A 25,327-nucleotide genomic window follows, 5' to 3' on the forward strand; every position below is an offset into this window, starting at 1 on the left:
TTGAATTATGACTTTTCACTGCCAGGAGCAGGAGTCAACGAGGTGGATGGTTTTGAATGTTTGCAAACCCAACCATGTAATCAGATGTTAGTATACTAACTAGGTCTTTAGTCAGTTTGTGACAGGGTATACATCACATTGGATTAAACACAACCCAAATCACATCGACATTCTGTGTTTTACAGCCATAAATCCTTCACATACATATGCTCAATCGGGCCTTTTTACTCGTCTCATTCCAGCTTCGTGTGATGTCTTAAGGACATAGTGGCAAACATACCTGTAAAATTGGTCCTAAAAAACATTCAGCGTAACATATTCTACTAATTGAGACAAATGAGAAATGTTCTACTGTTGGACATATGGTGGCTTCAACACTTCATTTCATTCCCCAGTCGCGGTGGTTGGTTTTACGACCAACACCTCGCTAAGTGTTCGCAGATGTTAGTGGAGTTGGCAGACGTTACTGTCCCTACCGAACGCCATCTAGCAACCCGAGGAGCTCCAAAGCTTTACTTGGACACCAGCACAGGTAGACGGGAGAAAAACACTTCTAATATGTTGTGTGGAGGGTTAATAGAGGAATACAATATCAACCAGAGTTCCTCAGTGTTGGTTGCTCGCTTTTTTTCCACCCTCGGTTTCACTCCACCCCTCTCTTCCTCTCCCTTCCTGTCTCTCTCTTAACAAGTTACTAAAAAACATGTGTTTCCAAAAAGGCACTGGGGGGGGGGAGGAAAACAACTCTCCACTATAAATGCTAAAACCAATGCCTCAAGCAAAAAGGGCACACATCATGAGAGGACATTAATTTCCTACAAGATGAGTGGGAGGAAATGTGAACAATATGTTATTTTCACCTGTCTTTTATGTGGGGAACTTAAAGTGAATCGCGCGCGCGCGTGCGCACGAGCGAGCGAGCGAGATAGACAGAGAGAGAGCCGTGCCAGCACAGAGAGGCACGGAGACGCGACAGAGAGCATCAAGGCAAACTCCTCTCGCATTAACTCAATAAAACAGGGAAACGCGAGGAGAAAACGACATCTACCTCAGCAATAAGACATCGGAAGAGGTATTTTTTCTGCACGGACATAAAATGAAAGGGTTATCTGGCTGCATTTGGGATTTGGAGTCTTTTATTGCACCTCTGCGACTTTGACACAATAGTTGCGCCGTATCACTAGGAGTTGGTCTGTTGGGGAGGAATTTCAGGCAATACGAAACCAAACTCCGGTTGGACCTCTAGCAACATTGGAAAAAAAGCCACAGTAAGTATTTCACCGCGTAATGCTCATTGAACGAATCTTTATAAATGAACAAACAATTTGTTTTGCCCTTTTTCTCTGGGTCACTTAAAGCGCGTCTCCAAGCGCACGCACGGGTGTGTGGGCATCTTTATATAATCATAAGTTTACCTGCCACGTAGACGCGGCTAGAAAGCGATCGAGATATAAGACTTTGATGGTATTAGCAGATGCCTGAAAATGCGCCGTGCGCGCCGTTACTTGCAGGGGAGACGCTCGGTTGTGCGCACGGGCTGTAAAGATGTAGCCTACTTGGTAGCACAGAGCTGGGCTCTTTCATCAAACTCTGCGATTTGAACAAAATTTGTGGGAGGGAGAGCGCGGATGAAAACAAACCAAAGCGGGTACCGGGTCTGGGAGTAAACAGTTGTTTGCCGTGTTGATTTTCCACGCAGTCAAGAGGGGGCTATTGAAATTTAATTGATTTTGTTTTCTTCATTGAGCCTCTCTCTTTTAATAAAACACCATTGGTAAGAAAATAAAAGTCCAAAAGGCAATGCTTAGGGTGTAGGCCAAAGTGTAGCTTGTAGATTGAGGTAATTGAACATCATGAAGAGGCCCAGTGAACATCTCTTGCGGGTGTTGGCATCTTCCGAAGTAAAGGCCTTCATGTTGTCTACTACCGACAGAAGTCGATACTCCAAGCTGTGCTGTGGCCCCTGGCCTCAGTGCCAGAGCGTCATTTGTATTTATTGCATGACTTAAATTCTCTGTGAACTCTGTTAAAAGATTGCAAAACTGATTATGGGGGTTTGGTCCTGACACCAAAACCTGATCAGTCCTTCCAGATGTCTGACTCTCAGGCAGAAGAATATTAATCTGACGCTGCTACCAGAATGGAGATTAAGAATGGATGTGGCTGTGTGCTTATTGCCCTCCATTGACAGACCACAAAAAGACATCTTTTTCTTTCGAATATCAATATTTCAATCATGATTGAACAATCTGTCATTGATGATCATTTCTGTCATCTGTGGCCATACTTCCTGTTGTTTTTGCAGGAGGAGACCTCATGGCTCTTACAAAAAGTGGATTTAGTCTTTCATCTGAATGGTACCTAAAAAGATTATCAACTCAGTTTAGCATTTACAAGAGTGAAATTGCATTTCTGTTCTTCTTGAGCGACTCCTTACAGGTCTGTTCAAAATTATGACTCAGCCTGCGTGGCAGTCTGTTGACCTTATGGCTATGCAGTTAGTGATCATTTGTCCTTTAGAGGATCAATTTGATGGAATTGGAGGGAAAAGGAGTCAGCAAAAGTATTCAGAACACCTTTACCTGAATTTCAAGCCAAATTATTTCTGCATTTATGAGATGCGTCTAAGAAAGAATGTTTCTAAACCATCCATTTTTTAACTGACCATTGAATGTAGAAAAAAGAAGTACGCTATTTGCTCCCTGCATGGTGTCCTTGCCCTTTGATCTAACCCAATTAATGCTGAACCAAGACTCAAATGGTTTGCGTTAGTGTATGTCTGTGAGTGTTTATTTGTGGATTCCCAAGAGATGGTGAGAAGACCTTTTACCTGCCTCCCATCGCCAGGAACCTCAGGGGGTCTTTGAAGGTTCAGAGGAGGGTGAGAACCTTTTACAGTTGTGTAGATTGATTAGCTTTGAAGCTGTTTTTAATTATAGAACCCACATTCTCTGAGTAACATCTCACAACAAGTCACATTGGCACACTTAATACTTTGCAATATTTTCCAGATTGGAATATGGGAACTTTTTAACATTGTTACTTTGACTTTAAGAGCCTCTGTGGAATTTGTATGCTGACTTTAAACCAGGCTGTGACACATCCAACAGCTACAGTCAGAAGGTCAGATAAGGCAACTAAAGAGTCTTTAGCATTGTCAGACAATTTGGCTTCTCCTCTTCAACATGATGAATAATAAATACTTGTTATCACACAATCTTTTAGAACTAGGGCTGCAGCACCCTGGCGTCCTGACCTATTTGTTTATTTAACCGAGGCCAGTTGTGTTGCTTACAGATTTCAATCCAGTCATTCTTACAAATTTGATGAAAAACTGTGAAGTTAAATCTAAAAGAGAATCTGGCATCCAATGTTTTAAGATGGATGGGTTTGGACACATAAGCCTCCATTCTATAAACAAAACAAGCTAAAAACATGACCGTTTTACACATGTTCTAATAGTATAAATATAATACAATGCATATGATGCAGTGACACTTTAAGGGCAACAGGAGACCTACTGTATCAATGGACACGACAAATATCAAAATGGACACAACAGGAAAAGGATTACACAGAAAAACATTTGGAACAGCCTTCAGAGCTATCCAATAATAATCCAAAAAGTTTCCCTTTCCCTATGAATGCCTTTGCAAACTGCAAGAGCTACTGGCTTGGTACCAGAAAGGTTAATCTCCTGTCCTCCTCCTAAAGACATCTCAATGGTTAATCATATCGTGTCACCCTGCATATGAATTACTGAATTGTTGTGGAGCTCGGTGGTTTCCTTAGTAATCAGGGAGGTAGCACCGGCTATTAGTCCCGGTCGATAGACTTGACAGGATTGAAAAATCACACTCATCTGAAAGTTGTTTCACGACGAGTTGTTGTAAAGCTTTTTTGAAAAAAGGGATAAGCTGATGCTTCTGACATCTGACCTTCTCGGTCAAACTAAGCAAAACTCCCCCCCTGCAGAGACTTATCGTCTCCCCTGAAGATGACTGTTTTATGTTTCCCCACTTGAGCTCTGACATCCGTCAAAAGAGAAGTCCTTGAAACATCTGTGTTGTGATTATCGAAGGAATGACCCCACCCCTATCCACTGTCCTGCATTCCACCCATTCTTTCTGCCAACGTCCAGATTGTTTCCACATTCATGCAGGTAACAAGAGTTTTGTGAGCCGTTGTGGACAAAAGAAATTTTCCTGAAGTTCATGAGAGCAAGGAAATAATTTAAGAGAATAAGACAACAGCTATAAGAATATTGGAGATGCAGCAAATAGTTAATTAATTAAAGATTAGAAGAGTGTTCTTAAACATTTTCTCAGAGACAGTGGGATCCTACTTGTGGCACTGGCACGCAATGGAAAATCTGTGGCGGTCATCACAACAACGAGCTGAGTGGGCGAGCCACATCTGGAGAGAATGGCCGTTGTTTGTACGACAGGTCTGTGCCGGAAATCAGCTTTATGATTTTAGTTGAGACTTTTGAGTCGGCAGTGCCATGGGGTTTGTTGGGGAACCACAACGATCAGTCCATTAGCTCCATTTGAAAACAATAACAGACTATAAAGCTAAAATCCCACACCAGAAACTTTTAGTTGACATTCTTAGAAAAGCGTCATTTTCTGCGATATCAAATACCTCTAGGTGGTAACTAATGCGTATCTTTCTTTGTTTATATAATTTCACATTGGGCCGTAATTAAAATTGCTTTTAATAGGATTGCTGTGACATTCAGACTTATCAATTGTGTACCTTAGTATGATTGTAGAGTTTCCTGGATGTCTGACACTTGCTGCAGATGTAAATGTTTTCTTCAAACTCATCTGTCATTTCCTCTTCGTTTTGGCTAATGTAAAAACAAAACTGTGATTTTCACAGGAAGCCTTACATGTCACACTGTTGTGTTGGAAGTCACCACTGACCTTGTGCGGGTGATACTAGAAGAATGCATTTTTGTTGCGATTATTGCACAAACATTTATTGCGGTCCAGGGACGTCGCCGTGCGCTTCTCTCAGCCAAAGAGGCGAGCGAGCAGTCCGGAGGAACCGACAGTAGTTCTGGGGTCCGTTTCAAGTAGGAGGTTTAACAAACCCTGAGTCAAACCCTAAACTCTGATTCGATTTACCCTGAGATGGAAAACTGAGTTTTCGGTTTCAGAACAGCTGTTTAAAGTTGGTTCAATCAACTCGGAGCAGGTTGACTCAGAGTTGAGCGCGTGCACCACCACAGTATGAAGGCAGGACGAATGGAGCCATGATACTACGATTTACCATGGCAACAACCCAACAATCGGTCGGCATACTTCACCCCTATTGAGCTGCAAATATTAATGCAAGCATACGGCCAGTGTGAACCTGTAATTAGACAAAAAAAGCAACACCGCTACAGCAGCAAAAGACAGAGAAACGGCGTGGGAGAAAATTGCTGTAAGTTCCAATATAGTGTTGTCAGTTAATGTACACACTAATCATAATCCATATGTTTTACTAATTCCCAGTGCGAAAGTGAGATTTTTTACACTCTGTTAGAATGCACTACACACAGGCTTGAAATGCACACCCATGCTCATATTGAATCACAAGAACAATATCGCTGGTAAAACTGGTACAATGGTATTGAACCTATAATGTGTTTTATTTAGGTGCATCCTGTGGAACTCTTCTTCAATGGCTCTCACTGGTTTGTGTCCAGGGAACAAAAACATTTAAAAGACGTTTTCAGAGCGAGGCACACATCTCTCGTGGCTCTGACAGTAGCTTACTATATATTATGTTGTAAAGGAAACTGCCCTTTGCAGAAAAACGTAATACTACACAAAGAATCTGCTCGGACGTGAGAGCATGTCCATGATGGGGGACGTCACTTATAGGTCAGGACAGGTGAGGTTATGTACATATTTGATGGACTGTGAAGAAAAACGATACTGTTCAAACAAGTAGTTATCTAGAAATGACAATATTCTCTCCCGACGTATGTTTAACACCCTGCGAAGTAATATCGCTTCTTTATCAACAGGATCGTCCAGAAAAGGATGCGCCATGTTCGTGAAAACACTTTCATGTAACAGAGATCTTATTTTGGTCATATGTCAAAACTGCACTAAAATACGTAATTGAATGAATGAGGAAATGAAAGAGCGCTGTGTTATTGGCTGGGCTGGTGTCAGAGGGAGGAGACTGAAAGAAACTCGAGGTTTATTGAAGAAAAGCCGGTGAACCTAACCTGGTCAGGAGCAGGTTAGGTACCATAGTGACTGACCATGAGGTGTAGTTACCTCCCTTTCTGATAGAGACAACCCAGAACATCCCTCATCTCAGTGTTAACAAAGTTTCCACTAAACCCGCTTCTTGAAACGGACCCCAGGTTGAAAGACAGGGTGCATGGTTGTTGTTTCAGATGAGGTTTTTGCTTAGTTGTGTTGCCTGTTTCTGTTGCCACTGTTTTTAAACAAAGTGGACGTACCGGCTCGTTAACGTTATTGGCTCTCCTCTCTTATCTCCTCTCCTCTCTTATTCGGTTTAAAGCCAAAATCTTCCCACACCGGAGCTGCCTAAGCCCCGCCTCCAACAATGGCGGGGCTTAGGCAGCTCCGGGACAAATAGCACAAGCGCAAGAGGACAGCGCAATCGACTAAAATGTTGGTGACGTTCATTTATATGTAAAATGAATAGTGCACCACCAAAAATGATCGCACTCGTTTTCCTATTTTGTGTCAGTATATTGCATATCGCGACAGGCCTACTGTTGACGTCTCCCATCGAAACGAATCAACCTTTTCATGGTTGCTTTATTTTAATAATCCTGAGAGAATAAATGAGTCAAGTAGTAGGCAAAATAGCTAGTAGGGGTGAGCGCTGAAAAAAAAATCTTTGAGTGCCCTGCAGAAAGTTTATCTCACAGCCCTGCTGTGACATAATCTCACATCTATTTTTCATATTTCACCTCTCTGACGGAAAGTCGTTTTTAAACCCAATCTCATTTCCACTTCGTCAGTGCTCCTTGGTCTCGGATACCAATGCACACAGGCACCTTTCAGTGTCTGTATGCAATGCACCAGGCTTTCGTCTAACTGATCCACCCTCATCATCATTAGACACTCAGTGCAAAGGACATACATAGTAAACACTACGTAAAAGTATTCTTAAGGAGGGTCAACAAACTCTTCACCCATGAGGCAGTTGTTCGTGTTCCATGTGAAACTATAAGTCAATGGCATCTTATCTGTGGAGGTTGAGGAATGGAACAAGTGGAAACTGAAATATCATCTCTGGGACTTACACCCCTGAATCTAGCAGGTACTTGAGGGAAGTAAATGGCCACTGATTGAGGGTTGACATTTCACAAATTATGCATTGCTCTGACTCCCTAATGATGAGTTAGTTGAGTTAAATTAAAACTAGGTGTGTCTCATACAGATGCTGCAGGGTACCTTGAGCTCGGTTTGAAGACTAGGTCTTCCACAGCCTGAGCATCAGCATCAGCAGCCGGAAGCAGGACTCAAATGCAGCATTCTGACAAAAAGGTACTTTTAATAATTCAAAATCAAAAATGCCTGGGGGCAAGACGCAGACAAGACGGGAACCAGGAACTCAGGAACGGGATTCAGAGTAACACATACAAGGTACTTGGAAGACTTACATTCACGAAACGCATTCACAAACAACATTCAATGACGCGACAAGGGACAAGAGACACACATGGCTTAAATACACTGAGAAGGTGCAGGTGATTGGACACAGGTGGAAACAATCATGGACACAGCAGACAATCACAGGGGATGACAGGACAAGGCAGGAAGTGAAGCTAAGCCAGGGACACAAGAGACAAGAAACTACAAAATCAGACAGGAAGTAAACCCAAACCGTGACAGAAACTGAGATGAGCACCTATCAAGATAGAGAATAATAGAGACCCTAAGAAAGAAAAGTAGTCAGAAACATACCTACTTGCCCCAGGTTAGTAGTCTTACACAGATATTTTTCTACATTCTCATCATACCTGTCAAGAATCATTTCCCCCTCACACACTGATGCTCACTGTACACACTGCTGCACTGTCATCACAGTGGGAGCTGCCAAATCCAAAAAGCTTACAGTTTACACCACTGTGCTCACTGTGAAATGTAGGTTACTCGTATGCTATCTTGACAGCTTGCATTGTCATTCCAAGAGACGGAGCGATGGCGGAATTACTAAATGTGTCTTGCAGTGGACCTCGCAATTGTGACATTCTGAGAAGCACATAAAATACATTAATATTGCATATAGTTGGACTTTGGTCAGAAGTTTGAGGTGTAGATATTGGTCAGTTCAGCTGTTGGTTACACCATGATTAGGTCTGACCACGACGTTTAAAATCTCGAGAGCACAAACCAGAATGATGCAATGTCAGGCTCGTGCTGGCGGGCACCGGACCTCGTCAGCTTGTGAAAAACTAATTCAGCACTTAAGTGTTGAAACATGAATACCATTAATTAACTTCATTGCAACTCTTCACCGCTCGTGGCTCCATTCTGTGCTGTGTGTGAGGGCAATGAGGGGTAAGGTCTCGTAAAGGATGTCTTAAGTTAGTCATGGGAAAAAACAGAAAGACAAAGCAAATTCTGCAAGAATGAGGAAATTATTCTCACACCAAGCTATAAGTGAAATATATTTATTAAAAAGACATCTGCAAATAACTTGTAAAAACCCTTCCTGCTGTTGTTTGGATTTACAGTGAAATCACCAGAAGGTTATGTACACAACGCTGACTCTATATGCCTCAAACAAAGGTTTTCAAATTTGTATTATATGTGCTGGACTTAAGGATGAACTGATTATATTTTGAGGTCAGGGTAACAGTAACATTTTTGGCCATTATTCAAGAGTTGATGTGCCAATTACGCCAATCGCCCACAAATGTCTGATAGAACAACATGAGGAACAGGTGAGATTCTGCAGAGACGTGACTGTAACTGCAAGTTGACTGGTTTGCAAAGCTATAAAACCGCTTCCTTTTACGAAGCACTTCGTAACTATTGTTTTGAATGCATAATAAAGGCAAGCTTCAGTATTGTCTTCAGTTACACATATAGAGTTGGACTAATGTCAGGTTGCTGGCTTGACTGATGGAAGAACATTCCACTGCTTGGCCATAGAAACTCTTGTGTCCGTGTGTTTCAAAGAAACAGTCCTGCTGCTGCTTTGTTCTATTTTTAAAAGGACCACAAGCCACTCAATTTGGGAATGAAGCCCCTCCACCTTAAAGCTGAGAGTCAGCCCTAAAACGTTGTAATCACTGATTGATTCAAAACTATGTGACTTCCCAAATGCCGTGTACGGGCCGCACTGTGTTTCACAACTGACATGTCAAAGTTTCACAGTGTATTTGCATGGGAGGACTAATAATCATTTATCGGTACAGAGAACTGAGTGATGAATTTGAGATACGTTGTAATCCCAGCAGACCACCTTGACGCATGTATGCCATTATGCATCTGAGCTACGGGTGATGTCATCCGTGGAATCTGTCTCCAATACTGTGATTTCATAAGAAGAGGACTGAACACACCCAACAGTGAACTACAAAGAAACTTGGGGCTGTTTGTCGTGAGCCAGTTATTGCTTAATGCTTAGAGGAGTTTGGTTATCGTAGATGCCTTAAAGTCTACGGTATCTTTCTGGGACAGAGGAATGGTTTGCTTGTTGGATCCAAGTGGAATTGTGTGTTAGTTTTGGTGTGAAGTGGTGCTCACACCAATGCATTTGTGTCATACATCTTATCCTGCTCTAAACTGCATTTCTGAGGGATTTTTGAGGATTAATCCGATTATTTGCCATTTAGCTTTAAAAACCCTGCTGTACCGAAACATGTGGAATAGATCTTAGCAGAATGACCTCAAAATGACTTTATTAGATGGACATCTACAAAATAAAAGGGTGTGTTTTACGCTGCTTTGCAGATAACAAACCTGGAGTAAGATTTTGGTTGTCACTAGGCTTTCACAAGTCATGATCCCTGGAAGAATATATGGCTAAAATAAAAAAATACTTAATTGCTATTAAAAAAATAAACCTTGCTTTCAGACAAACCAGAAGCCATTGTGAAAGCCACACACGTTTCTATGAAGTTATGTGTAATTTAACACATTAAGTCCTTCTCCCCGGGGAATAAAACTTGCACAGCATTGTGTCACAACTGAACAATGGACCTGAATCCAGGTGAACGACTCTAGAGGCAAGGTTCGAAATCAAAGTTTATTGTAAAAAAATGAAAATCGCTCTCGGAATAGGAAAAGCCCTATACTAAAACTAATGAGAAAAATGATCGAGAAACTAAAACGGTAGGCTAGAAAAAGAACCAACAGAAATCAAGCCTTTGCCATACGAAGACTTGGCAATGGCAAAAGGAATGGGTAACACATGGACACAGGACAAAGGGAGACGCAATATATATACACAGGGTAGGGGCACAAGGGAGAACAATCAGGGGCAGGGCAGACAATCGGACCGGCACACAAGGGGAAGGAGCAAGTTGCCTGAAACGAGAGGAAGGTTAACTTTCAAAATAAAACAGGAAATCACGAGACAACATAGACACGAGACAACCTGATTAAATTAACTTAACGCCGCTTCTTGGACATGACACATTGAGAACAACAGTCGCAGTGTGGCTTTCTTAGTGTCCTCATTTAAAGTGCACAACTTGTTTGGTGTACGCTGTGAAGTTCTTAATTTATTTGCCTTTTCAACATGAATATTGCCAATGGATTCCTGTAATTCTAATCAAATCATGTTGAGACATGTGAAACGCAACTTATGCTGTGTCTGAAATGACACGTCACACTCTATAGTGAGTTCAGGGCTGTCTGAATGTATAGTGAGAATTATTATACCTTGTATAGCCGACTGAACGCATCCCACAATGCATGGGTAAAAGCAGTTGACAACAATGGTACTAGCACTACATGCCATCATGCCTCACGCTAAAGGAAAAATGCTTGACGGGACGTTAGATATGTATTATGGGCAGAGGATCACAATATTTACGGCCACAAAGTACTTTAGGTCAGGTTACTTTATTTGTACCCGTAGGTAGGATTGGAATGCAAGGCATCCATCTCGACACACAGTACAATCCATACCGTTAACAAGAAAAACTTAATAAAAGTACCCAAAGGCTGCAAATCAGTAAATCACCAAGTAAAGTCAACACGTAAGTAAAGTAAGTCAAATATATACACAGGCATTGCCTCATTATTCATTTGGAAAAGTGCACTTATTACAGAGGCATTGACAATAAGCATGATGATTCCATCTCCACACTTCACAATAAAAGCCCTAGACAGACAGGATATGCTGCATCACAGGTTTCCAGGAAGATCTTGGATTCATTAGAGATTTCTGCTAAGAGGTCACTCAAAAATAGCTTACAACAGAAATGCATGTCGGCATTGTACAAATGGCACAACAACCGGCATTAATAAGGCACGCAAGAGCAATGAAGCCCGAGTAGTGTTTTAAAGTGTTCATTTGGGGTATTGAATAAGCACCCAGTATGTAGCACACATGGAGTCTAGTTTGTCTTCTTTTATTCGATTGAAATATGGTCTCGTTCATAACACAACAACAGTGTGTTTCTGGTCCTTTTTACACTATTTGCTACTTGATTGTGTACTTTCCTGATTGGTCACGCCCTTATCACATGACATGAACACAAACAACAACAGCTCGGGTTACCAATGGAATACCCGGTTAATTGAACATGGACAATTGACTACAGGCGTTGCTGCCCTTGTTGTCTTTACTAGCTGCTGTTATCAGCCCCACATCTGAAGTCCCGGTTAGTGGCCTTGAGGAGGGATGATGGAAACAAAATGGTGGAATTCCTTTTTCTTATGAATGCATATTTCTTTCACACAACTTTTCCACAAATGGAATAAAAGAGAAAACTACAGTGTGACAAAACAGACTGAGAGGAAGAGGTCTAAGCACAACCTTTTATTATTCAAAACTATTATATTGAGGTGTTGCTTTTTTAAATGAGCAACCAATCCACTTTGTGTTTTCCATATACAGTGCATCCGGAAAGTATTCACAGTGCTTCACTTTTTCCACATTTTGTTCTGTTACAGCCTCATTCCAAAATGGATTAAATTCATTATTTTCCTCAACATTCTACACACAACAACCCATAATGACAAAGTGAAAACTGTTTTTTGCAAACTTTTGCAAATCTGTTAAAAATAAAGCACGAAAACATAACATGTACATAAGTATTCACAGCCTTTGCTATGACACTCAAAATTTAGCTCAGGTGCATCCTGTTTCCACTTTAATCCTTGAGATGTTTCTACAACTTGATTGGAGTCCACCTGTGCTAAATTCAGTTGATTGGACATGATTGAGAAAGGCACACACCTGTCTATATAAGGTATCACAGTTGACGTGCATATCAGAGCATAAACCAAGCAATGAAGTCCAAGGAATTATCTGTAGACCTCCGAGACAGAATTGTATCGAGGCACAGATCTGGCGAAGGGTACAGAAAGATTTCTGCAGCATTGAAAGTCCCAATGAGCAACAGTGGCCTCCATCATCCGCAAATGGAAGAAGTTTGGAACCACCAAGACTCTTCCTAGAGTTGGCCGCCCAGCCAGACTGAGCGATTGGGGGAGAAGGGCCTTAGTCAGGGAGGTGACTAGGAACCCGATGGTCACTCTGACAGAGCTCCAGCGTTGTTCTATGAAGAGAGGAGAACCTTCCAGAAGGACAACCATCTCTGCAGCACTCCACCAATCAGGCCTGTTTGGTAGAGTAGCCAGACGGAAGCCACTCCTCAGTAAAAAGCACATGACGGCCCGCCTGATGGACTCTCAGACCATGAGAAACAAAATTCTCTGGTCTGATGAAACAAAGCTTGAACTCTTTGGCCTGAATGCCAAGCGTCATGTCTGGAGGAAACCAGGCACTGCTCATCACCTGGCCAATACCATCCCTACAGTGAAGCATGGTGGTGGCAGCATCATGCTGTGGGGATGTTTTTCAGCGGGAGGAACTGGGAGATTAGTCGGGATTGAGGGAAAGATGAATGCAGCATTGTACAGAGACATCCTCAATAAAAACATGCTCCAAAGCGCTCTGGACCTCAGACTGGGGTGACTGTTCATCTTCCAAAAGGACAACGACCCGAAGCACACAGCCAACATAACAAAGGAGTGGCTTCGGCACAACTGTGAATGTCCTCTAGTGGCCCAGCCAGAGCCCTGACTTGAACCCCATTAAACATCTCTGGAGAGATCTGAAAATGGCTGTGCACCGACGCTCCCCATTCAACCTGATGGAACTTGAGAGGTTCTGCAAAGAAGAATGGGAGAAACCGCTCAGCAATTGGTGTGCCACGATTGTGGAATCATACCCAAGAAGACTTGAGGCTGTAATTGCTGCCAAAAGTGCTTCAACAAAGTATTGAGAAAAGGCTGTGAATACTTATGTACATGTTACGTTTTCGTTCTTTATTTTTAACAGATTTGCAAAAATTAGCAAAAAACAGTTTTCACTTTGTCATTATGGGTTGTTGTGTGTAGAATGTTGAGGAAAATAATGAATTTAATCCATTTTGGAATAAGGCTGTAACATAACAAAATACTTGAATACTTTCCGGATGCACTGTAGCTAGTGCGCATGAATATTTACAGGATATTCGTTTTCTGGCTTTATAGTGCAGACTGTTCTTAATCACATTTAAAGGCAGAAAACGTGTCTGTTTTGGGCCGCTCGTGCTGAGATGGAAGCTTAGGTGGTCGAAGCGGGTATTGTCTGCTGACGGGCCGTATATCAGCCCGTCATGGCCGCAGTCACACATGACTCAACACAAGCTCTCAATCCAGCCCTTGACCCGTGCCCCACTGCTCCGCAGCAACTGTTTGAGACTCTGTGTGACTGTGAGGGTGTGGTTTGTGTGAACTCGCCCATGATGTTAAAGTGACAGTTGGAGAATGAAAGCCCATGTGTGTGTGAGAGACTGAGTGCATTCCAGGTAGTACAAGTCTTGTTTCTCTGCTTTCTAGGGTGGGAATGTGGAAACAATGGGAACATTGTGCGGGTATTTGGCAGAGGAGGAGTAGGGGGGATATTGGGGTGGTGGAGAGGAGTAGACAGGAGAGGAAAGCTGAGGAAGCGAGAGGTAGAGAGGAGAAAAATGAATAAGAAGGGAGAAAAAAGGAGGGAACTGCCGTCGGGAAGCAGCACTTGGGAAGATGGTTGTTGGAACGGAAGACTGAAGTGAGGGAGATGGCAGAAGAAAGGACAGCTCAGTTTTATTCATATAATACCCATGTTGCCTTACTAGTGCCAAAACATATTTTTCAATGTTTTGTACCAATTGACCATGTTGATATTTTGTTTGTAAAGCGCATTGATTTATTTACTGCTGCTGTATGTCTCCCCACCACACAGACCTAGTACAGTACAGATACACTTATATCTCACGTCTGGACTGCTATTATTGTTTGAAATCTGCTTAATTTATCTATAATATATAATCATTCTGTATTACCGTCATGGTGGTTATAGTGTTATCCTCAGGTTTTGGCAATTAGGTCAAACTTCTGTTTCAGATTAAACCTCCATCATTAACATTAATTAAGTTTGAGAAATGCTGCACAGCTGAACTCTGGAGTTTGATTTATCCTGTACACTAGAAATAGTTTTACATCTTTTGAAAAATCATTATGTCAAAGATCTGCATCTGCCAAACTGCTTGTTCCTCCCTCACTGAGATCAAAACACAAGATCACGACTCTTTGCTGTCCTGGCTCCGAAATGATGAGCTCTCCGATGACATGAGGATCACGAGAGCTTTTACATCTTACGCCGCAAAACTAAAGACACACCTCTTCAGACTATACCTCAACTAAAAACACTAACAAATTGTAGCACTTAAATTGTATTTATCATGGCTCTTATCCGTAGCAAGATTATTTAATGAAATTACGCTTTCTTGTTTTTTGTTCTTTTGAGTTTGTATCCTTATGGTTGAAATGAGCTTATTGTAAAAGTCTCTTTGGATAAAAGCTAAATGACATGTAATGTGAACACTGCAATCATTATTCAATGTGATAATCTATGCATATCTGTAATAACTCTTAGATGCTAGGTGACTTATTATGGAAATGAATAATTCATACATAGCCAGAAACCACGCAGCCAATAATGCCTTCTGATGAATTGCAGGAATCATTTATGGGTTACTTTTTTGCCCTCAACTTTAACATCCAAATGAGCTTCATTTTGCTGTACATTTTCAAATCTTTATTTCTCTTTAGGATTAATAGAGTCATACATGATATCAGTGGTTTATCCCATAAAACTGTATTCCTCTCTGGACCGTATTAACAAAAGCAATCATAAGGTTGAATGATGGATTGTTGAAATTGGAAACAGACTTTGGTTTACTTACTTATTGGACCCAGCCATTCAGTCATTGGTAGACCAGCAATCACTAAAATTCAAAGATAAACCTACATCCAGAGGATCTACCTGGCGTATCATATTGACCAATGACAAAAAAGGAGGGTTGCGCACAATAGTTAGAAATCTTCATTTTAGACAAAACGTTATTGGCTGCCTGGGTTCTGTTTCAAGAAGTGGATTTAGTTGAAACTCTTGTCTGTTTCAGAAAGGGAGGTAACTAAAGCTCAGGGTCAGTCACCATGGTAACTTCATTCATTTACTCTGTATCAGACGTATATTAGCGGAGTTTCCACATGTGAACAAAATAAGATTACGTTACGTTACCGACAAGTGTTTTCTCGAACATGGCGCATCCTTTTCTGGACAATCCTGTTGATGAAGAAGCGGTTTTACTTCGCAGGGTGTTAAACACGTCGGTGTTAGATATATTGTCATTTCCAGATAACTACTTGTTTGAACGGTATTGTTTTTCTTCACAGTCCATCAAATATGTACATGACCTCACCTGTCCTCATATAATTAACGTCACTTATCGTGGACATCCTCTCACATCTGAGCACATTCTTTGTGTAGTGTATTACTTTTTTTGCAAATGGCAGTTTCCTTTACAATATTAGTAAAGCTGCTGTATGGAGAGCCGTGAGAAATGTGTGCCTCACTCTGAAAACGTCTTTTAAACATTTTTGTTCCCTGGACACAAAAAACTGAGTTTTCGGTTTCAGCTGTTAGTAACGGGTATAGATTCTGATTAGTGTGTAAATGAAATATTAACTGGCAACACTATATTGGAACTCACGTCGTTTCTCTGTCTTTTGCTGCAGTAGCGGTGTTGCTTTTCTTTCTAATTACAGGTTCATACTCGTCGTACGCTTGCATTAATATTTGCAGCTCAATAGGGATGAAGTATGCCGACCAATTGTTTGTGGTTGTTGCCATGGTAAATCGTAGTATCATGGCTCCATTCATGCTGCCTTCATACAGTGGTGGTGCTCAACTCTGAGTCAACCTACTCAGAGTTGATTGAACCAACTCTAAACAGCTGTTCTGAAACCGAAAACTCAGTTTCTCATCTCAGGGTAAATCAACTCAGAGTTTAGGGTTTCACTTGAAACGGACCCCAGGGGTCCTTGATTGTCCCAACTGCACAGTGCAGATGCCTCTTAAAAGCAAGAGGTAATTGACAGATGTCAACTAAATGAAAAGTCATATGGATACAATGAAAGATGAAAATGCTTTTGATAGTGAGGGCGATTGTTAGAGTGAAGGCCACGGGGCACTGACGGCTCCCAGGTTGAGGTGCTGAGTAAAATTCAGTAGGTATTGAATGCGGGATCAACAATGGATATGTCTACCTCAATCAGTAGGCATATTTGTCATGCAACAAATCCTTCACATTACAGCAAGATGTAAGTCAGCTGCCTTCTGATCCAGAACAACTATTGGAAATAGCTCGCTTGTCTGTGCCTTAGGTCTAGGTTGGGTTTTAATAGTAATAATTCGTTTTATTTATGGCACACTCTGCAGATCTCATAGTGCGACAGAGATTGCAAAACATAGGTGAAAAATTTAAAATAAAGTAAAACCTAGTAAAAACAAGATAAGATATTCCTTTATTAGTCCCATAGTGGGGAAATTTACAGGATCGTGCAGTAAAGTGGACAGTGTACACAAGATACATGATAACAAAAAACAAGAGCAGCAGTATAAATATATATATATATATATATATAATTATATAGCAGTATATAATAATAATAAAAATTACAAGAATAAGAAATTTAAAGAAATTAAAATTAAATTAAAGGGTGAAGAAAAAAAGTAAAAAAACGCCAGCTTGAATAAAAAGGTTTTCAGGCCAGTTTAAGAGTCCAGTGACCGTACTGCTCTCAGGTGGTATGGGTGACTTGCATGGCGCTGCCGAACAAAAGGCCCGGGTTGCCCATGGTGCGAAGCTTGGTGTTGGGGACCCGGAGGAGCGATCTGCTTGCAGATCTGAGGGTGCGGGTGGAGGTTGGGGAGTGAGTAGTTCTTGCAGATAGCGAGTTGCATGTCCATTTATGCATTTATGAGTGGGTAGTAGAATTTTGTACTCAATCTGGAAGGAGACAGGGAGCCAGTGTAATGAGTGTAGAATGGGTGTTATGTGTTCATATTTCTGGACTCTCATCAGGATCCTGGCAGCACTGTTTTGGATGTATTGTAGTTTCAGGATATTTTTGCCAGTGATTCCAGTTAAAAGTGTATTACAGTAGTCCAGTCTTGAGGAGATAAAGGCATGGACAAGCTTCTCTGCATCTGACAGGGTCAAAGTGGGGTGGAGTTTGGTGATGTTTTTGAGATTATAGAAAGAGGTTTTGCACAGGTATTTGATATGGTCACTAAAGGTCAGGTGAGGGTCAAATCTAACTCCCAGATTGGTAACTGTAGAGGAGAGGGGTATGACCTGACTGTCAAAGGTGAGATGGATAGTGGAGGATGACTGAACCTGTTTGGAGTGGCAAAAAGAAGGCTTTGGTTTTGGAACAGTTTTTGCTTTAGAAAGTTGTTGCTCATCCATGCCTTTATCTCCCCAGGAGAAGCGGTGAGACATGACACGGCCAAGGGGGAGCTTGTAGTATATAAAGAGGATGGGGTCAAGGACAGACCCTTGCGGAACACCACAGGAGGCAGGGAACAGTCTGGACTTTGGCTTCTTCCCAGTGAGACGTATTTAGTTCAGGGAGACATGGTTTGGGTTTAAATAGCAATTGTTTGTATCTAGTAGTGAGGTAAACAAGGGTGTAGTTGGTTGCGCTTGGTTTGTCCGTTCTGGTCTGTAAAGAGGACACGCTCAGTAAGGTAAAAGGTAACGGAAAAAAAGTGATCCACTCTTTCAGGTTTCATCACTAATATTATGTTTCATTTCTGCCCATGAAACCCCCTAAATGCTAAACTATACTTTCAACATATTTCAATGGGACTGTGATCTCTTGCTCATTTCATTTCAACAGACAATGTGGGGTTTGATGACAGTTTTTAGCGGCTTTAGAAATAAAAGAGACTTTGATATTTAAGTGTGACTGTGTGTGTAGATTGGTGACACGTTATGAATATTCAGATGCAGCCCCGATGCCTTGAGTTATGACCTCAGCTGGTGTGGATTGCAGGGTGGTCCTTTCATAGCCTGTTAGACACACACACACACACACACACACACACACTTTCTCCCTCCACACAGCCAGACTTTATCACAAATTACTAACAAGCAAGAAGAGTGTTTTCTGACAGAGTTTTCTGTCTTTAACACCCGCGGTTCAGCACATTGTACACTCTCACAAACTTTCTTCTCCCACTCAAACATTCACACACAAAATGGCTGCAACAACTTCACGTCATTGAAACTGTCTCTCTTTTATAGTGCACATGTACATACACACCCAGGTGCAGAAAAACACAAATCCCAAATCCCCTCTTTCCATGTCATCGTTCTTGCTCAGTATTTCCCTTTTTTAGGACCCACCCAGCGTCAGTTGCAAACAAACACACATACAAGCACACCCACAAGCCCGCACACTCAATGACACATAATGACAGGATCTTTCTCTGCCGACTCAGAGGGTCTGATAAAAGTGTTGGGAATGTGTACTGAGAGGCCACTGACACTTCCTCTACTATCTAGTACTGCCGGCTTGCCTCAAGCGCCTAACCCTAGGGGAGCTTCTCTCTCCAGACGTCTGATGGTCATAAACTGATGACAAGCGGAATAAATGGCCTTTCATCTGCGGTTATTATTGTCAGAGAGACTCCCTTGCCGCAGGGTCTATGCTATCACTCAGCACCTCTTAGTGCTTCCCTTTCTCTGGATGACAAGTGGCAATTAAAAACCTTTGAATTACACGCATGTTTGAGAGTCTCGATCACGTCTTGGACCCAAAAGAGGGACGAACGGCCGTTGCAAACAGGATGCATGCTGCTATCAGTGCTCCATCAAGTAATTTAGCTGTTAGCTTCCAGAGCGTTGACCCTGAGAGGCTTTCAACGCTCTTAATTGACATGAAGGCATCTAGTATGCATAAGAGTGACTTTTTCATATCTGACCTCTGCCTCCCATTGAGTGATCCCCCACCCCGCCCTCATTTCTTTTCTGTGTTGCTGCAGAGACAATGAGAGGATCTAGTTGGCCATATAGTAAGGTTGATGTTGAGAGCGTGTTTCCACAAAAACATAAGCCTTTGACAAGGAAATGCTATTACTTGTCCTTTCATTGCACTTCTCTCAATTTGTCTCTGTCTTACACACACATACATGCATTCACACACACTCTCCCCTAGCCTGAGGTCCTGTTTCCGGTTCAGGGTGCATGCGACAGACTAGCCAGCATCTGTGGAGGACTGGAGCTTATTACATACACACACAGACACATACATGTCCTTGTGGAGATTGCTTATGTGCGTGTGAGTTGTCTCCATGCGCTGCGATGCAGCTCAGTTTTCCTCAATTTTCTCAGTTTTTTCAGTTTCCTCTAATGCGCTTTTTTTTTTTTTTAAAAGCAGAAACACCCGTAAAAGTGGTTTATTCACACAGCTGCACACACACCACAGACGATCACACAGATGCATGCACATCACACTTGCAATGGCAGACAATAGCAGTTCCCAAAGAGCTACTCGTCAGCTCCTAACAAAGGCTGTTTTTGTGTAATAAAACGTTCATTGCCCCCAACACACAACGACTAATCATTGAGTTTTAATCCAAGTAGGGGTGAAGAGGGGGGGTCGTTTTCCATATTTCAGGAAGTAGCTTGAGTCCACATGTTTGAAATGAAAAAACATATACTGCTATATAAAAACATATACTGCTATATATGGTTACAATAATGTTTACCATATAATGGCTATGGTGGGGAGCAATGTTACAGATCAGTGCATGTGAAAAATGAACCTTGCTTTTCTAAATAACATCACCAGTGCCTCTACATACTGTACACACCAACAGATAAAGACATAAATAGTTTCTAATCCATCAAATGTTTGATCTCCCTTCCGACAGAACCACCGCCACCATGGACAATGAACAGTGCTACTACAATGAGACCATCGCCTTCTTCTACAACCGCAGCGGCAAGTACCTCGCCACCGACTGGGACACAGTCAGCAGGCTCGTGATGGGCTTGGGAATCACCGTGTGCATCTTTATCATGCTCGCCAACCTCCTGGTGATGATCGCCATCTACGTCAACAGGAGATTCCACTTCCCCATCTACTACCTGATGGCCAACCTGGCGGCTGCGGATTTCTTCGCCGGACTGGCCTACTTCTACCTGATGTTCAACACAGGGCCAAACACCAGGCGCCTGACCGTGTCCACGTGGCTGCTGCGCCAGGGCTTGATCGACACCAGCCTAACGGCGTCCGTGGCCAACCTGCTCGCCATCGCCATCGAGCGCCACATCACCGTGTTCCGCATGCAGCTGCACACGCGCATGAGCAACCGCCGGGTGGTGGTGGTGATCGTCATCATCTGGACCATGTCCATAGTCATGGGGGCCATCCCCAGCCTGGGCTGGAACTGTATCTGCAGTCTCGAGCACTGCTCCAACATGGCGCCGCTTTACAGCAACTCCTATCTGGTCTTCTGGGCGGTATTTAACCTTGTGACTTTTGTCGTCATGGTGACGCTCTATGCCCACATCTTCGTCTACGTGCGCCAGAGGACCATGCGGATGTCGAGACACAGCTCTGGGCCACGCCGCAACCGGGACACCATGATGTCTCTGCTGAAAACCGTGGTGATTGTGTTGGGTAAGGAAGAGATGAAATCTCTCTGTCCGTCTGTCTGTCCATTAATCTATCTATCTAGTTATCTACTCCATTTATGCTGTGTCAATCGCTGTCTAGCAATCTACATCTAGTGTGTACATCAGTGAGGTGTGGTGAAGTTCGTGGCTGGGGAGGCACTAACTCTTTCAAAGTCAGATTCACAAATATATGAATTCAACAAAGTAGCAGAAATTCACCATTCATCTGACTGCTTGCAATTGTGAGTCACAGGGTGTGCTGAATTGAGCCATAATGTAATGTTACATGTTTATATTGACCTGAGTGTTCCATATCTGTGCGGTGATCAAAATAACAGTTAGATTTTGTGCGACCGTTGGTTGTCATTTCAGTTTTTAGCTCGGTGGCGATCACCTAAAAATAGTCCAGAGACGGCGCAAATTATCAGTTTGGGGGAATGCAAAGCTTTCGAAACAGATTCATGGCACCTTTTAGCCAAAGAGGAAAATTCAGGTGAACGTCATGGGTGAATGAATGAGATGCACAAATTAATGACGATCTCCTTGCTAATCATCAACAAACTTCTGGTGCTAGGCTAACAAACGTGAAGTTCCCAATGTTGTTTGTCTGTTTCATAGTAACAGCCACAGGCATGAAAATCCCTCACCTTTCGGCGAGATTCGCCGTTTTGAAACCAAAATAGGTGACCTACGTGAATTGTGTAGATTGGATGAGGTTTTTTTGGGGGGGTAAGGTATTCATATCCAGTGAACTGCGAAAAGGAGCGCGTGTCAGAAGGGAGCGCGAGATTCAGTTAATTGCGAACAGGGTGAGTGATGGTCTCAATCATTTTAATATGTTCTGGTCTACCTAAGTTAAGTTCCCTAGGAGCTTTGTTGACATAGACTTAGCTAACGTTAGCTACAGCTTGATGAATTGAGTCATTTAACCCAGCAGGAGAGAACGCGACGTTGGCCAGCCAGCTAAAGCTCCGGTGGAAAATTCTTAGCTAACGCTACCGTTTTTGAGGAGGTAGATTTGGAGGTGAGGGGACTGACAAGGTAGAAGGTAAAGTGGTCCACCGTTTTATCAATAAGCAGACCTGCCAACCTGATATGCATTTTGACTTCAAAGTACGCTGGTACGTTTTGTCACTCTAAACTACGCAAAGATTTGTGTAAAATTAATTTTAGACCAGCACACATTATATGCAATGCAATATAATGCATGACAAGTATTTAATGACCTGTCCCTTATTAGTTGTTGTCAATTCCCATCCCCCCCCTCGTCGGTACGCAAAAAACGATCCCTGGGACAAAACCAGTTGAAAACCCCTGCCCTAGAGGGGTAATATCCTTCTCAACTTTTTCACCCTTGACCCGTTTTCATGCCTGCAGCCAATACGGGGATTTTCTGTAGGCTATTGAAATACGATACACAACGTTTGGTGGCTACAACTTGACTTGTGCTGACAGGCAGCTATTTACCTACTAATAATGTCACGGACAACCTAAAGCAATATGGTTTGCCAACAACACCCTTGAACAGTGCATTATTGACGATAAAGTACAGCCTCTCGTACCTTATTGCTTAAATGCTCTTTTATATTTTTTTGATATTATTAAAAATATGGCTGGTCTTTTTATTTTTTTAGTCCATTTGCCTATCTTTCTGGAAAAACATCTCTATAACTTTGGTGTAAAAGTCCTCTTTAGCTTATTTTAGTTTCAACAGTCTCTTTGTCTCAATAGACATAGATATTGGTCGTTGTGAAAGTCGTCTTTGGTCAGTCCGCTTCAGACTGTATGTTTTCAGTTTTCAAGGACTGCAAATGTGTGTATATATATATATATATATATATATATATTTTATTTTTTTCACATTTCATGATGACATAAGGGGAGGCACTGCCACATGACCGCATGTCACTAGTGTACATCCAGTTCTAAGCCTCTGTAGCACTGAATGCAACATTTGAAGTTACATAGTAGCAGCAGTAGAACAATGAATCTGTTAATGGCCTCCTTTTGTGGGGCTGCATCATTCAGCACAAACAGTTTCTGCCTTGCACCACTGTAGGCAGAAAATGTCATCTCAGCCAAGCCCCGCCCCTTACAAGTCTGTACATGCGCCGTGTTTCTAAACTAGTTTGACAAAGAACAGTTGTTACATCTAATTTTATCTAATCTTAGGTTCCTATGGTTGTTTGTTGCTGAGTAGCTTGAAGCTCGAAACACTGCTGCCATAGCACTTTGATGGATGTGGTTGGTCTATTTTTACAGTTTTTCACCCTTGAGTTTCACCGGCGATGGAAGAGATGCCCCCTTCTGCAAATATGTTAGATATGTGTAGACAAAAGATTTATATTTCGATGAGAAAGTTGGCTGCAGATTGTCTTCATGACATTCCTATACACACATTTCAATTTGGTTTCACCCCAGACTACACAACAGTGCACCGAACATCTCCAATACCTAACGTATATTTAAATTGTTGGTGTTATAATCTTTTCTAGTCATCTATCTAACATACTACCATCAGTTTAGCCCTATTGTTGACTTAGTTAACTCTAATTCATCTTACATTAATGATGCAGAGCAAGTTTTATCTTAATGAAAATAATAAGAGATTTTGGTTACAATTTTTTGTTGATGTTAGTCACAGCTTGTGTTTAATGATGACGGTGGCATGTGGTTATATTCTAGTCCTAGTTTTGGAAAAAAACATCATAGATTTTGTGGGTGAGTGGAGAGCAAGGTCATCCTCCAATCAGGCAATTGGCAGTTGGATCCAAGGCCCTACTAACCGCTGTGTTGATGTGTCCTTGGGCAAAATATATAAATGAGACAAATCATGTGTTTTTTTAAACTTTCAAGCATGTAAACACATTCTAGTAGAAACCTAAAATACAAGTATGAACTTGAGGATGAGCATAACCGAAATCAGATTTGGGCTGAAACTCATTGGCGTGCAAGGTTCTTGCGTCATTTACGTTATTATCAGAGCCTTTTTAAGGGCCTCCCATCGCATATCAGCATTTGAGAAATATTCACAGCTACACTTATCAGCCATCTAAATGTATTCCATCAATCAACTCTACTCCGGTAATATATGGGTGCAATAGGAAACTATGCTTCTTCATCAGGCGGCAGCACAACTCCCCAAGGTAGAATTAGTGGTTAATTTATTTATTTAATTGTATATTGATTAAATGCAGATGTTGATACAACATCACAATATCCCTCTATTTAATCACACCAAAAAGTGACATTAGGATCTTTCGGAGGCTGTATCAGTCTTTTGTGCATGAATAGAGGGATTCATGCAGTCGCATGTCAAAACTGGCAAGTGTGTTTCAATAGCTCACCTAATACCCACCTCAGACCTCAGGAGATTGAGAAGTTTGTCGGAACAATATACAAGAAGACCAGCACTGCTGATGGGGTTGATGAGGCAGGGGTTGATCTATTCACTTCTGTTTGTTGTTTCTACGATGTAGAACAGTAGCACACTAACTCAATCGTTGTTAAAGTAAGTTAGAGTGAATTGTGGGAAAAATTACTTCTTATTGCCTGGAAGCCAGGATGTGTTGCTCCCAGACAAAACAAACTAAAGGATTCTGTGTGATTTGTCTCATAAGTGCTGTGTTATCTCAACCTGCTGTCTGTGTTGTCTTTACTCTGGACTTAATTCAAAGCAGTGGACAGCAGCAGTCTACAGTTTGTTTAAAATGGAAGGACATATACCTGGTGCTGTGTGGAGATGCTTTGTTAGATTTCTGCGTGTTTAACCTGTGTCTCATCTGCAGACATGGCCATTCCTTCTATTAGCTAAAATGTGACAGGCTACATGACATAAATGACTGTAATTAGAATTTGAGTGGAGTTGCTTTTATCGGTTTGAAAGCCTTCCATTCCAAAGTTATCCAACAACACTATTATACCCCCCTCAAAAAAGGACTTACATAAATAGGGAACATATTCCAAGTAACTACAGATCCAAACAGAAGTGGATTATTTGGAAATTAAACTAAATATGTCACGCCTTTTCCCTGGAGATTGAGGTTATTATATGAATTTCACAGTTAAGGCTATAATCTAGAGGTGGATCTA

General features: G+C 41.9%; 1 protein-coding gene across 4 annotated transcripts in view; it reads left to right on the forward strand.

The window, feature by feature from the left end:
• The first annotated feature begins 787 nt into the window (after positions 1-787).
• lpar1 (lysophosphatidic acid receptor 1) overlaps positions 788-25,327 on the forward strand; it is a 46,435-nt gene continuing 21,895 nt past the window's right edge. Inside the window, exons 1-3 of one of the 4 annotated variants that reach the window (XM_078088269.1) lie at positions 788-1,072; positions 20,488-20,558; positions 20,680-21,239. In XM_078088269.1, coding sequence (XP_077944395.1) covers positions 20,708-21,239 — 532 coding nt within the window. In that variant the 5' untranslated portion in view covers positions 788-1,072; positions 20,488-20,558; positions 20,680-20,707. Of the gene's footprint in view, positions 1,269-20,487; positions 21,240-25,327 lie in introns of all 4 variants that reach the window. The other 3 variants (XM_040197809.2, XM_078088268.1, XM_040197808.2) reach the window with 3 other exon arrangements.

The sequence above is a fragment of the Gasterosteus aculeatus genome, chromosome 14 (genome assembly GCF_964276395.1).
Source record: "Gasterosteus aculeatus chromosome 14, fGasAcu3.hap1.1, whole genome shotgun sequence".
NCBI classification, from domain to species: Eukaryota; Metazoa; Chordata; class Actinopteri; order Perciformes; family Gasterosteidae; genus Gasterosteus; species Gasterosteus aculeatus.